General features: G+C 55.7%; 5 protein-coding genes across 5 annotated transcripts; 4 read left to right on the plus strand and 1 right to left on the minus strand.

Moving 5' to 3' along the window:
• Positions 1-82: 82 nt before the first annotated feature.
• GNI_154060 (hypothetical protein) lies at positions 83-1,840 on the plus strand (the record flags this gene model as incomplete). The annotated part of the gene is made up of 1 exon (XM_011134542.1): positions 83-1,840. One exon carries the CDS (start codon positions 83-85, stop codon positions 1,838-1,840), a length of 1,758 nt encoding a protein of 585 aa, XP_011132844.1.
• A 1,136-nt stretch (positions 1,841-2,976) lies between these two features.
• On the plus strand, positions 2,977-4,599 carry GNI_154070 (hypothetical protein; the record flags this gene model as incomplete). Its single annotated transcript, XM_011134543.1, has 1 exon — positions 2,977-4,599. One exon carries the CDS (start codon positions 2,977-2,979, stop codon positions 4,597-4,599), a length of 1,623 nt encoding a protein of 540 aa, XP_011132845.1.
• A 242-nt stretch (positions 4,600-4,841) lies between these two features.
• On the plus strand, positions 4,842-7,102 carry GNI_154080 (putative transmembrane protein; the record flags this gene model as incomplete). The annotated part of the gene is made up of 2 exons (XM_011134544.1): positions 4,842-6,221; positions 7,058-7,102. The coding sequence occupies 2 exons, from the start codon at positions 4,842-4,844 to the stop codon at positions 7,100-7,102; spliced, it is 1,425 nt and encodes a 474-aa protein (XP_011132846.1).
• Positions 7,103-7,310: 208 nt separating this feature from the next.
• GNI_154090 (putative transmembrane protein) lies at positions 7,311-9,113 on the minus strand (the record flags this gene model as incomplete). Its single annotated transcript, XM_011134545.1, has 1 exon — positions 7,311-9,113. The coding sequence occupies one exon, from the start codon at positions 9,111-9,113 to the stop codon at positions 7,311-7,313; it is 1,803 nt and encodes a 600-aa protein (XP_011132847.1).
• A 479-nt stretch (positions 9,114-9,592) lies between these two features.
• Positions 9,593-14,158, plus strand: GNI_154100 (RNA-directed DNA polymerase; the record flags this gene model as incomplete). The annotated part of the gene is made up of 1 exon (XM_011134546.1): positions 9,593-14,158. One exon carries the CDS (start codon positions 9,593-9,595, stop codon positions 14,156-14,158), a length of 4,566 nt encoding a protein of 1,521 aa, XP_011132848.1.
• Positions 14,159-14,345: the final 187 nt, after the last annotated feature.

Genomic DNA, 14,345 nt, shown 5'->3' on the forward strand with positions numbered 1-14,345 from the left:
CCCCCCCCCCCCGTGAGCCACAGAGAGGTGTTACAAAAGTGTGTGCGGTGCGTGATTTTAGGGGGTAATTAGTTTGTTGAAAATGCGCACGTTGAAGAGTGGAGCGAGCTGTGTGCGTGGAATCGAATGGTTGTCAGTGTTGATGAGTGGAGATGGGAGCCGAAGGGAGATTCGCGATTGTGTGGCACAGATAGTTACGATACGGACGGGTAGCGGCAATGTGGCGGCTGTAGTGTTGGCGCCCAAGACGGCGTTTTACATGGAGTCGGAGGTTGTGAATGAGACGACGCCGTTACAGACGCCGGCGCCGTTACAGACGCCGGCGGCGGATTGGTATGAGCACTGGGATCGGATGACGGTATGGCGGCCTACACGAGGGCGGTCGAGCAACAAATACGCCGAGGCGGCGCTCCTCGCAGCGCTGCGGCGCCGTGCGGCGCGGAAGGGGGCGCTGGATGACCAAGTGGCGGCGGAGGCGTTGGACGCACTGTGTGACGAGGTCTTTGACGACAGCCTTGACGATCTGTATTGTATCCTCGACGATGCGGGCAAGGTCGTCCTGGGCAATATGGGATACCAGGTGCAGCCTTTTGACGGCGTCGATGACATCTCGGTGGTCGTAACTCGGCCCGTCGACGTGTCAGAGTTGAAGGAACTGTCTACACAAGTACCGATAGAATGGATGTCAGTGCTGGAAATGTCGGCGGTAAGGGAGCCAGTGTCCTCGGGCAAGGAGCACGAGGATCCGGAATCGGGACATCCGGAATCGGGACATCCGGAATCGGGGCATCCGGAATCGGGGCATCCGGAAAAGAAGACGCGGGAGAAGGGGCGGTCGAAGACGAAACAACCACCATCGCTAGCCGCATACCTTTACGGAAGGAGAGGTTTGCGCAACATGTGCATCTTCGTCGGATGCGGCTTGGCGGCGACGGGGGCTCTGTGGCTTGGCTGGGAGGGGTATAAAGCAAGTAAATCTGGGAAAGCGACTACCGCGGATGGTTGGGGAGAGACTACCGCGGGTGGTTGGGGAGAGACTACCGCGGGTGGTTGGGAAGCGACTACCGCGGGTGGTCGTACCATGGATGTTTGCTCTCAGAGGATGGACGACGAAGGAACCAACGGCCGCAGAAACATAGGCTCCTTCCGGCAGCCAGGAGTTTCTAGGGTGAACAAACCCTGCGCAAGTGGCATGATTGTCTGTGACGACAAGCTCGGCAACACGCAATGCAGGGCCTTCTTTGGTAGCCCCTGGCGGGACCCGTTTCCCCGAGTTATCGATCTGCTCGGAATGCGCGCGTTCGAAGGAATGTGCACTGTGTTCTGCCACACACCCGAAGAAGTAAACCGCTTGTTCGGCCAACGACTCAGAACTCATTTCCCCTACCTAGAACCGGCGACCGCACTCACTCTCAACAACCACTGTTCTGGCCTTCAGGCAGAACTCGACGACGTTGAGAACTGCTACTGCGACTTAGCCAACGTCACATGTTCGGTAAAGTTTAAACGCAACGGCGCAGTGATGAAAGTCGCCCTTACCGATCTGGAAGTGCCCCTCGTGACGGTGTCGGACTCCTTTGACAATTACCAGCAACGTGGCTACGACGTCGACGACTGTGAATACGAGTGCTTCAACTTGAGTGGAACCTCAGACGCAGGCCCTACCACCAGTACGAGTACCAGTGCTGCCAGTACGAGTACCACGGCAGCCACGACCAATCCTACCACCGGTGCAAGTACCAGTATAGCCGCCAGTGCGTTCACGAGCACGAGTGCCAGCGCCAGTCCTACCACCAGTACCAGTCCCACCAATACGAGTACAAGTCTACCACCAGTATGAGTACCAGTCCTACCACCAGCACGAATACCACCGGTGTGGCCACCTGCGGCCGATCATTGATCGTTTTGGCGTAACCTGCGAAGCCGGGCGGCAGTCTTAGTTGTGCAAAAACTTAGTCCCATCGTTTCGGACTTCGAGGCGTAACTTGCTGATTGTGGGCTACGACGCGCGTGGGCAACGACGATGTGCCGGGAGAGGCAGTCAGACGGAGATTCTTTTTGGTAAAAGGAATACTAGTTCACGCACTGTCCGCGACCTTGCCTTTGCTTTGGAAAGAGGGCGCGGGACTGACTGGAGATGACTGGTCCGGATGCCTTGAAGGATGACGGCGTCTTTTTTGTGTGGGAGTCAAGACACCGAGAGGTCAAGACACCGAGAGGTCAAGACACCGAGAGGTCAAGACACCGAGAGGTCAAGACACCGAGAGGTCAAGACACCGAGAGGTCAAGACACCGCTAGATTTCCCAGACCGAGTCGCTTCGTTGTCAAGGCCGTCCCTGAACCACCTCCGGTCATACCACCAGTCCGGCTACAGCGCACCCAGTATATCCACGCACACGCATGCACACCCTAAGACGCACTCAACCTTCCACGCCGACCAATTATTCAGTGGAATCAACCCAAATCCGACGCACTTGGGCCAGTCAGCCCCTGAAAAACTCGCTGCGCGGCAACAAACACCAGACTTGACTTCACTCACCGACTTGACTCCACTCACCCCAACCCATCTCCTGAGTGAGCTGGTTGTAACTGAACGGGGTGTAGAGGGTTCATGCCATACGGTGATGGCGGCCGACGGGTCCCGGTCGCACACTCTGACGGCTCACTGTCAGAGACATAACGGCCACGTTCCCCCTCATGGGCAACGTTGCGGGACGGTTGGATCCGTGTCCGCGTAGAGTCGACGTACTCCAACAAAGGGGCTGCTGGAGGCTGACCCTATAGGACTACATGGGCCTTGTGGTCCAGAGAAAGGGTTCAGAGGCGGGGTCCAAAGGTGGGGTCCAAAGGCGGGGCTCAGAGGTGGGGTCCAAAGGCGGGGTTCAGAGGTGGGGTCCAAAGACGGGCTTCAGAGGTGGGGTCCAAAGGCGAGCTTCAGAGGTGGGGTCAATATTTTTTGCTTTGGTTCGTGGAAAATGAGGGCGTTGAAAAGTGGAGTGAGTGGTGTGGCGGGGAGTGAGTTATTGTTGGTGTTGATGTGTCCGGATGGGAGTCGTGCTGAATTGGATGATTGTGTTGCACGTGTGGTGACATTACGTGTTGGTGGTGGCGATGTGAAGGCGCTGGTTTTGGCGCCTAAGAGTGCGTTTGAGATTGAGTTGGATGGCGAGGAGACGTTGTTGGAGACGGTGGTGGTGGAAGGTGCTGATTACAACTGGTTCGGCTACTGGCACCGTTTGATGGTATGGTGGCCTAAGGGGGGACCGCCTGTTAACAAGCGAGCAGAGGCAGCGCTGTTGGCCACGTTGCGTCGCCGGATGGCGCGGCGCGGAACGTGGGGCGACTCGAAGTCGGCGATGGCAGTAGATGAGTTGTGCACTGAGGTCTTCGGCAGCCGCTTGATCGCCACGCTCTCTGCCATGGCGGCCGCCCTGAACGACGGCGTCAAAACCGAGGTAACCCTGGGCGAGGCGGGGTACGAAATACCGGGGGAAACAGAGCACCTGGGAGACCCGGACGACGTCGCGGTGTTTCTCACACGACCGGTGAACTCTCGGGAACTGCAGGAGCTCTTGCCGATGGTGCCGGCGGCCTGGATGCCCGTGCTGGAAAGGTCGGCCGTGCTGGAGGAAATTCCTGGTAACAATCTCCCCGCTACGGACCTGCCCGCTACGGACCTGCCCGACGTGGGTCTGCCCGACGTGGGCCTACCCGACGCGGACCTGCCCGACGCGGACCTGCCCGACGTGGGCCTGCCCGACGCGGGCCTGCTGGCCACGAACCTGCCCGACCGGGACCTGGAGGCAGCAAGGCCGCGCTCGTGCTTCCGTCGGCCCGATTGGCAGTTCATGGTGATGGGAGGCGTCGTGGCGTGTACCATCACTGGCGTGATGTTCCTTCGGTTGTTCCGTGGCCCGCAGCCGCCGCCGCCGCCGCGTTTGAGTTCGGCGTGCCCCGCTGCCGGTGACCCGCGTACGGCGCTCTTCTGGACGAAGGGAGGCCGCACGCCGCAAGTGACTTGCGGCGACGGTGTCCTTGTCTGCCGCCATAGGTCCCTCCCCACACGATGCAGAGAATTCGGTAGCCCCTGGGCCGTTCCCTTCCCTCGCGTGTGGCAGGATACCAAAAAGTTACCTTTCGACCGATGCTCCGTCCGATGCAACAGCCCCGAAGAAACAAGCATCTCTATCGCCTCACGACTCCTCGCAGTCTTCCCTTCACACATAAACGACTCAGAGTATGCTCGCAGTGAACAGGGCGCACAAGAGATCCTCAATGGGCTCTATCTCCACACCAACTGCTCAGGCTCCGCCTCCTCGTGGGAGGAGGTCAGTAGCCGACCATACTGCCGCTGCGACATGGCCGACGTCACCTGCGAGGTCATGACCACAAGTCACAAAGCAAGACATAATGTCACGCTCACCGACTTGAACACCGCCACGTCCGAGGTGTCCAATGCTTTCGAAGAATACCGCGACTTCGGCTACAACGTCAACGGCTGTGCTTATCGGTGCTTCCGCTGGATAGCGCCAGGGAAGAAGACTACCCGGAGCAGGGTTACAACTGCAGTCATGAGTCCACTACCGAGTGCAACTTAGGTCGGCAACCACGGGTATCATGAAGCAGTTCCCCTGACGGAGAACGCCAGGAAAGATGGTATTTTGACCGTGGTGGATGCGTCGCGATCGCTCGTTCGATTTGACTTTGGTGGTCGTGGGTGGGGACCGCGTGGGTGTTCATTTCAAATCGGGACGTCCAAATCTGGTGGCCTTTTGGCTGTGTGTAATGTGTCTGCGAATTTCTTCGGAATTTTTTTCCTCCCTTTCGGGCTTAGTTGAAAATGCGTACGTTCAAGAGTGAGGTGAATGGAGTGGGTGGGAGTGAGTTGTTGTCGGTGTTGATGCGTCCGGACACCAGCCGGCCGGAGCTGGAGGAGAGTGTGGCGCAGGTGGTTGCGATGCGCGTGGGTAGTGGTGATGTGACGACTTTGGTGTTGGCGCCCAAGACGGCGTTTGAGGTGGAGTTGCAGACTATCGGCGAGCGGACGCCATTAACGGTTGAGACGGCGGTGCTGGAGGGCGATAACTACGACTGGTTCGAGCGCTGGGACCGGATGATGGTGTTGCGGCCGAAGAGTGGGCCTCCGAGCGACAAACGGGCCGAGGCGGGGCTGCTGGCTGCCCTGCGGCGCCGTCTGACACGCAGCGTACCGCTGGATAACCCCATGGCGGCCTGTGCGATGGATGCACTGTGCATGATCGTGTTTGGCGAAAGCGTGAACGAGCTGTATCGCATCCTCAAGGGCGAGGTAGCCGTGGACGACCGGGGGTACGAGATGCAGCGTCTGGACAACGGAGACGACGTGTCGATTGGTCTGACGCGGCCAGTAAACGTGTCTGAGTTGCAGGAGCTCTTAGAGATAGTGCCGAAGGAATGGAGACCAGTGCTGCAGAGGTCCGCGGTCAAGACTGTGCGCTGTAACACCTCTGGCGAAGACGTCGAGGCTGGGCGGCCAACACAGTCGACCCGTCCGGCATTCTGTTCTAAGACCATAGCGATCGGGAGCGTAATGGCCGCCTTGATCTTTTTCGGAGGCGTCTATGCTTTGCGACACGCAACAAAAACGACAATGCGGCGCATGGCCGTATGCCCTTCGTTTGAAGACCCACGGAACAGGGAACTGTTCCGCTGGAGTCCAAGTTTTGGAGAGCAGCAACCCTGCGGCAGTGGCACCGTCATATGCGGCAAACTGCCCCAGGTCTCATACTGCCGAGATTTCGGTAGTCCCTTGACCGTCACATTCCCACGGGTCGTGAACAAGACCCGAAAGTTTAAACACCCCCCCGGGTACTGTGCCGTTCTCTGCCACTCACCGGCAGACACAAGACGCGCGTTCGCCACAAACCTTCTCAAACACTTCCCCGACCAAGGCCTCAACATGTCACGCCTTCTCTCGACGCATTTTGAGAATCGGACCAAGTCGCGAGAAGATGAACTACTTGCAGGACTACCTCTCGACCCCAACTGCTCAGGCTCCACCGCGTCCTGGCGAGAACTCGGCAACCTCACCAACTGCATCTGCGACGTCGCCAATGTCAGCTGCGACGTCCTCGACAAGTACCTGGGGGCCACCCTCAGGACTGTCCTTACCGACTTCAAGACTCCCCTGACTCGAGTGTCCTCCTCCTTCGCCGACTACCCCGAAGGAGATTCATACGAAGTCAGCAACTGCGTACACGAGTGTTACAACTTTAAGCCAGCCCCGGAAGAGACCACAACGGCGAGAAAGACAACCACGAGAAAGACAACAACGGGAGAGACCACAACCACGGGAGAGACCACAACCCCGGGAGAGACCACAACCCCGGAGGAGACCACAACCACGGGAGAAACCACAACAACGGGAGAGACCACAACCCCGGAGGAGACCACAACGACGAGAAAGACAACAACGGGAGAGACCACAACAACGGGAGAGACCACAACAACGGGAGAGACCACAACCCCGGGAGAGACCACAACCCCGGAGGAGACCACAACGGCGAGAAAGACAACCACGAGAAAGACAACAACGGGAGAGACCACAACCACGGGAGAAACCACAACAACGGGAGAGACCACAACAACGGGAGAGACCACAACGGCGAGAAAGACAACCACGGGAGAAACCACAACCACAAATGTACACGTCGCAGAGATCGGAATAGCTCGCAAGGTCGCAGACGTCAACGACACTGTCAAGAGTTCTTCCAGCATGAGTACCTCCGGCAGGAGTACTACTGCGTCCACCACTCCGAGTACCAGCCCAATCGTTAATACGGGTATCAGTGCGACCACCGGCAAGAGGGAATTTACCTGAGTGTAGTACGGCCAGAGTTGGATTTTTCGAACGAACAAGCGTAGCCGGGGTCTGGCGGCGGGTCAGTTCTTCTTGGTGGCGGGTCAGTTCTTCTTGGTGGCGGGTCAGTTCCTCTTGGTGGCGGGTCAGTTCTTCTTGGTGGTTGTGCTAGTTGGTTTGGATTGTTCACCACCACTGTAAATCGTACTCCCAAGTAGTGTTCTGGTAATAGCATTCCGAACGCGCCGATCACGAACGGCTAGGCTCTAATTGAGGTTTGAAGGCCTGAACAGAGTGGCGGCCGAGTATGTGCTGCGTCGCTTACGAACATGCCTGGACGACTAGCAAACACAAACGCTATACCGCCGCCGCTTTTTACTTAGCCGTCTATACAATCACCCGACCACCTGCGCATGCACACACGTGTGCAAAAAAAGGCTCGGAGAAGTCAGTAGGTAAGACATTAAAATGCTATAAAATTTGCTGCCCCAAGTCGTTTCTGAAGAAGTTCTTGGAATGTTCACGGTGTAGTGCGGGTTGAGGGTCTCTCCAGCATTTCACGTGGCAGTAAACCGGCTTGTAGCCTTTCCTTTGGAATAAAGTATAGTACTTAGCCAAGTCCGTCTGGTTGGTGAAGTAGTCTTTAGTTGAACCCCAGTGAATGGTCTTGCCGGAGGGAGTGATGGCATGGGCGTACATTTCTATCATTTCGCATTGGCAATGCTCCGATATATTTGTCCGACAAGTCGGACCATCAGTATTACAGTCGCTCTTGGGATACACCTCTGTACCCTCCCACTGCACACTAGACAGCGGGTTCAACTGAACGACTTTCAAGCCTAGTTGTTCAAGGTGGTCGTCACTCAGTCCGTATAAGTCACCACCTACGTACCTCGCGACCCCCCTTGCGCGCCCCCCGTAGTATTCGACCTCGTGCTTTTGACTCTTGGGGTTGCTTGCAGCCAGACACTGGTAGGGCTTGACGTAGAGGTTGATGGCATCCCAGACAGTAGGAAAGTCGAACTTGGACGGAGCGCCGAAGTAATGACAATTTAGGTTTAGGCCATTCTCGTCAGTGCAAACTATCTGCCCGCCTTCGGACAACTCGGACCAATCCAACATTCTCCAGCCGCCCACCTCCGCTCTCACCACCGTTTGGGTCTTGCTCCTGTGAAGCGTTTCCTTGCAAGTGCCGGAAGGTACTCGCAGTGTCGCCAATTCGTACCCCGAGAGTAGTGACGCGATAACATCGACGCTTGGCTCGGGGCGCTTTTCGGGATTCGGATGGCAGTTCGTGAACAAGCTGGACTCCGACACAGCAAGACAATCACAAGCCAGTGCTCGCTGATACTTCTCGGGCTCGGTCAGGCCAAAGGTGGTACCCTCACACATGTTTCTGCCCGCTGTGGATGGGAATCGCGTCGTGGATAAGGTAGAGCTGGAGGTCGTGATGCCTGGGATCGCAGTGCCAGATGCAGTAGGAGCAAGTTCGTAGGCCCCCACAGTGGATGAAGAGGCCGTGGTGTCGGACGAAGAGGAGTTGTACGCCGTGGTGTCGGAAGACCGACCGCCATACCGAGGACCAAAACGGTATAGTAGGAACCCAGTAATCACCAGGCCACTTGCAGTCGCAATACCCACAATACCAAGACGTTTGAACAACCCAGGGCGTCGCCAGAAGCCTTCGCTTCTTTCGCGAACGGCCTGGCCCTCGATCTCAATACAATTCACGAAAGACATCGAATCCTCAATTTTCGGAAGCCACTTCGCTGGAACTTGATCCCGGACTTGTTCTTGTTCATCTGCATCTAGCGGCCTCACGTCAGTGATCTCCAACCTTCCGCTCCCGTCAACCTCGGTGTCTCCGGCATTCTCAGTCTCCAGCCATTCCATCAGCTTCCTGCCGAATGCTTTCTTCAAGGCCGCACTGGCGGCTGATGGATCCTCGTCGTGCAGATGGTTCTTCATGGCCCGGGCAAGCAAGCGCTCGATGCGAGCAGAGGCCTTCGCTTGCTGTTTGGATTCCCCGGGCGGGTGGTAGACGCGGAGCCGGTTCCAACGACTAAGCCAGTCGTAATCAGCAAGGCAGGACTCCAGCAACTCTGACGGAGGGGCCAACACCACAACTTCAGCTGCGCCCTTCCCGTCAGAGACGACGGCCATCCTCGCAATACAGCCATCAGTAGAAGACAACTTCCCGTTGGGGCTGACGAACGCTCCCAGCGCCGCCCACCCCTTCTCATTGACCAAGCGTACAGCGGTAGTCCCCTTCATTATACAACCAGTGCAAATTAAAAAACGCACAGACGGATTCGCACATTGTTATGTCTCGGCCCCTGAGTTGGATTCAGGTCTGTAATAGAAATGAGTGTCACTCCATCCGGCACGATCATTCGCTGGGGTTTGGTTGAAGATTACCTCACCAACCAGACTGACTGACTTGGCAAAGTACTGTTCGAAAGGAAAGGCTATATTGCGATGTGACATGTTGGCAACAGGTCAAAGACCACTTCAGAGAGTATTACTGGCAAATTTTATAGCATTTGTATGTCTTGACCATATCGTTCACTTGTGTCGTATGAACGCCGCCCTGTGTTCCCGCACGGACGACGTCGCCAGACAATACGGTGGTCCGCACACAGAACGAACGAACGCTTTTTAATAAAAACGAGAGATCGTATCCACGCTTTATCTTCACGATGTCACCACCCACGAGCCCCTCGCCGAGCAGCCACGAGTCCCACTTACAAATCATGGTGGACAACCTGGGTAGTCGTGGCCATGCGAAGCTCGTCGACCATCCATCGCCGGTGAAGGCGTCAGAGTTCTTCTTACCCGCCGGCGATACTGACTCCGAAGCCGAAGAGGTCTTCTCTGAAGGTGAGGATACATTCACAGCATCATATTCGTCATCTACCGATAAGAAGAGAGTGCGCCACCTAATCAAGGACATCGGCGGCACCGTGGAGTTTAACCCGCAGTCAGAGAAAGAATTTGATGAGACTCTGACGAAGTGGAAGCGGGTTGCGTCATCAATGCTTTACCTACCATCGGAACTCAAGGAGGTCATCATCCTCAAGTCAACCCCCAACAATCAAGATAGGATTGCCCGGAAGAAGCTAATGCTCTTGTCCTACCAAGAATTCGTAGATGCATATGCTACCACGCTGTTCCCCTTCAGTGACGAGATCAATGTGGTGTGTCAACAACTACAAACGCAGGACCGGGGAGTAGATTCAATCAAGGTCATCGAAGACTTTCTGCTCCTGAAGGCTAGGTTCAGGGCGTTGTGTCGTCGCTGGAAACAAACATCCAGATATCAGTCGCTGGACTACTCCTACTGCTTGTTGCGGAAAGTCGACCAAGAGATAGAGATAAAGATCCGTAGTGATGTAAGTTATCGGAAGTGCACCTTGTCTGAGGTTATAGAGAGGATCAAGGCCATTGAGAGGGCTGAACAACTTCGGCATGACCGGGATCCTGTGCTGGGGTCAGTGCAAGACTCGAGCCCTTGGGCGATGCCGGCTGCAGAAGTGGGCACGGGTAAACTGTGCAAGTGGTGCCAGTCCCCTGAACACGTGAGCTTCAAGTGTCTCAACAAGCCCATCTGCTCCAACTGCCAAAGGCCTGGCCACCTGCCGCAAGACTGTTGGCAAATCACCAGGAAAGGACCTTTGGGTGAGCGTCACGCCTACCTACGTCGAGAACCCGGTGGTTCGTTCAAGCTTAACATCGAGGACATCCGCAACAATCGCCAGCTGCTGCAGACATTGGCTAATATGTACAACGAGAAGTACGAAAAGGAAACGAGGTACTACGACCACGCCAAGCAGCGACGGGATAGGAAGCGGAGTCACCCGAGCCCGCCAGTTGAAGGGCGTGCCAACTATCCAGACCAGGTGATGGCCCAAGAACCACCCACAGGAGCGGGAAAGGCTGTAACGGAGGAGTGCTCTCTGTCCGCTGTTCAGGGAGTGAATAGGTTAAATTGCCGTCATGTCCAGCTACCGGTTGCGGGAAGACTCGTACCGTTCATGGTTGACACGGGAGCCGAGATCAACATCTTCCCGGACGCGCTGCTCAAGCGCATGGATGCCCAGAGCCAGTCTACGGTTACGGAACTCGATGCGCCATTCCAGATTAAAGGCGTCTGCGGCACCTCTAGGTGTGATTCGCAAGTAACCGTTACCACGTCCATTGGGGGTCGACCAATCGACATCAGTCTCTACGTGATACCTTCAGGTGCCATGACGCAGCCGTTACTCGGCCTTCCAGCTCTGCAACAACTGGATGCTTCTATCGATCTCAAGAATGATAAACTAATCACGCAGTTTGGGGAACTCCCCCTGATCCAAGACCCGAACTTCGTGGATTGTAGCTCCCGGCTCAACGCTCTTCAGGAAGCAGAAGAAACGTTCACGATTGAGCAGATCAGAGAACGCATCAATCCCGAACTTTCCGCGGTCCAGAAGGAGGATATTGCAAATATGTTGCTTCACTACGACAAGACTTGGCGACTAACGAAGCTGGGGCAGTGTCAGTTGCTCGAACATGCCATCGACACCGGTGATCATCCACCAGTTAAGCAAGGCATGCGAAGGTACTCACCAGAACAGAAGGAAGAAATCAATAGACAAGTTCAGGACTTACTGTCAGTCGGTGCAGTCGAGGAGTCCATCAGTCCGTGGCGTTCACAGATCGTCATGGTTCCTAAAAAAACCGGGGAGTGGCGCATGTGTGTGGATTACCGAGCTCTAAATGAGGTCACGGTACCAGACACCTTCCCCTTGCCGGTGATCGAAGACCTTCATGATCATTTAGGCGGGGTCGAACACGTCATGACACTCGACCTGAAAGCTGGTTTCCATCAGATCCGAATCAAGGAAGGGGATAAGGCCAAAACTGCCTTTGCTACACCAACGGGACTCTATCAGTTCAATGTGATGCCTTTCGGGTTGATCAATGCCCCCGCTACCTTCCAAAGGATGACGACCAAGCTACTCGAGGATCGCCTAGGAAAGGGCTGTCTCGTCTACATTGACGATATCATAATTTATGGCACTTCATGGCCTGTACTGATGAACAACTTCGAGTGGGTTCTTCAACAACTGCTCCGTCATCAGATCTACCTCAACATCCGGAAGAGTCACTTCGGACTCTCCGAATTCGATTATCTCGGCGTAACCATTCGCAAAGGAAAGATCTACCCTTCAAAGAAGTCCATCGAGACCATCCGGAAGCTCACCCCTCCCGAAGACGTGAACGGCGTGAGACGATTCTTAGGCCTGGTCGGATATCTACGCAAGTTCATCCGGGACTACGCCACCCTGGTGAAACCCATCCAGGAGCTTGTTACGCTCGACGAGTTCAACTGGTCCGATCAGTGCCAGAAAGGTTTCGAAGCTGTGAGGCGCGCGCTCGTCGAAGCTCAACTATCCCTTCACCTCCCACGACCTGGTCTACCGTTCTGCCTGGACACGGACGCATCCACCTACGCAATTGCTGGTGTCCTCCAGCAGACCGTTGATAACAAGATGCATGTCCTTCAATTCGCGTCTAAGAAGTTAACCGCAGCTGAGTCTAAATGGCCAATCTACGAACTCGAGGCCTACGCCATTGTCTGGTCCATCTTCCACTTCGCTCATTACCTGCGTGGCAGAGAGTTCATCGTCAGGACGGACCACCAGAGTCTCAAGTGGCTTTGGAGTACGGAGAAGTCGAGAATCGCTAGATGGGCCATGTTCTTGCAAGAATTTCAATTCAAGATCATCTACAGAGCCGGAAAGACTCAACAGCACGTAGACATCTTCACTCGAGATATCGAGTTCAGCCCACTGGACGAGCAGATCGACGCAAGATGGGCTTTGGTGTGTCACACGGACGTGCAACCGTCCATGCTGACTCTCAATGAAACTTTCCCTACACCCGAGGACCTAGCTGCTGCATTCGAACGGGAACCCGAGCCGATCTTCTCATACACACTTCAAAATGGCTTGCCCGTCGTGAATAATCGTGTCTACGTTCCTGAGGTGCTGCGACGGCGAATCATATTCTACTTCCACTTCTCGCGCGTCGGAGCTCATCAAGGTATCCAACGCTCCTACCACCGACTTTCAAAGTATTTCTGGTGGCCAAACATGTTCAATGACGTTCGGCAGTTCGCCAAGCAATGTCTCACCTGTATCCGCAGACGTCACACTGCAATCGACTTCGTCCGAGGAAACCTACTGTCAACAGGGATGTTCGAGGTCGTTGCGTGCGACACTGTGGGCCCTATCTGGTTCCGAGAGAAGCAGCATTACATCTTCACCTGTATCGACCACTTCAGCAAATTCGCCATTGCCGTTCCACTCTCGACGATTCGAGCCGTCGACCTGTGGGAGGCATTCTACTGCAACTGGGTTTCGGTCCTCGGCACTCCCAGGAACCTATTGAGCGACAACGCGTTCCGTGCAGAGGAGTTCCGCGAGCGTTGCCTGGGCCTCGGAATAAACTGTCTATTCTGCTCAACCTACTACCCGCGTGGGAACGGGGTCGTCGAGGCCTTCCACCAGTACCTGAATCGTTCTGTAAGCGCATTCACATCAACCACAGATTGGAGTTTCAATGAGATCGTCGCATCTTCCATGCTGGCCTATCGCTCTACGCCACATCCGACTACCGGTGAATCTCCCTACCGTATCATCACCGGGGCCGACCTGGTCCTACCACACTTTCAAGAGTGGCACAAATTCGAGAACCTTATCACCGATGTCATCCCTCGCCTGAAACTCCTCAACACGTTTCGGCAGGATGCACTCAACCACACCCTAGCGTCAGTCAGCAAGGGTCGTCCCCCAGTCAAGAAAGACGTCGATGTAGGAGACACGGTTGTAATCCTACTACGGGGCAAACTCCTCCATGATCTTCAGCGACGGTTTGGAGCCGCAAAACTTCTGCCCACCTGGTCAGAACCCTGTCGCGTCACGGCGATCAAAGACAACAAGGTCGTCTCGCAATCGGTGTGGCACACCCACCTAACCTACGAGGCTCCCCTATCCGAAGTCATGAAGATCACCCGCTTGCCCGTGGATCTACGGGCCCTGACCATCCGTGAGATTGAGGCCGACCATGTCCAACATAAGCCCCCAGGCGCGGACTCTCTACGACGTGCGAACCCGTACGAGAAGAAACCACGGATACCACGAGGACCTCACACCAGGTCGAGACCGGCAATCCGACCGTTCGCCGGAAGAAGGAAGTCCTCCATAGACAGACTGCTGGTGAACAATACGGGAAACTCAAGACTACACTTCGCCTTGGTACCCCGCGACGCTTAAACAGCCCGGGAGGTTGTGTCGTATGAACGCCGCCCTGTGTTCCCGCACGGACGACGTCGCCAGACAATACGGTGGTCCGCACACAGAACGAACGAACGCTTTTTAATAAAAACGGGAGATCGTATCCACGCTTTATCTTCACGATGTCACCACCCACGAGCCCCTCGCCGAGCAGCCACGAGTCCCA

Source organism: Gregarina niphandrodes (genome assembly GCF_000223845.1).
Source record: "Gregarina niphandrodes unplaced genomic scaffold scaffold00044, whole genome shotgun sequence".
Lineage (NCBI taxonomy): Eukaryota > Apicomplexa > Conoidasida > Eugregarinorida > Gregarinidae > Gregarina > Gregarina niphandrodes.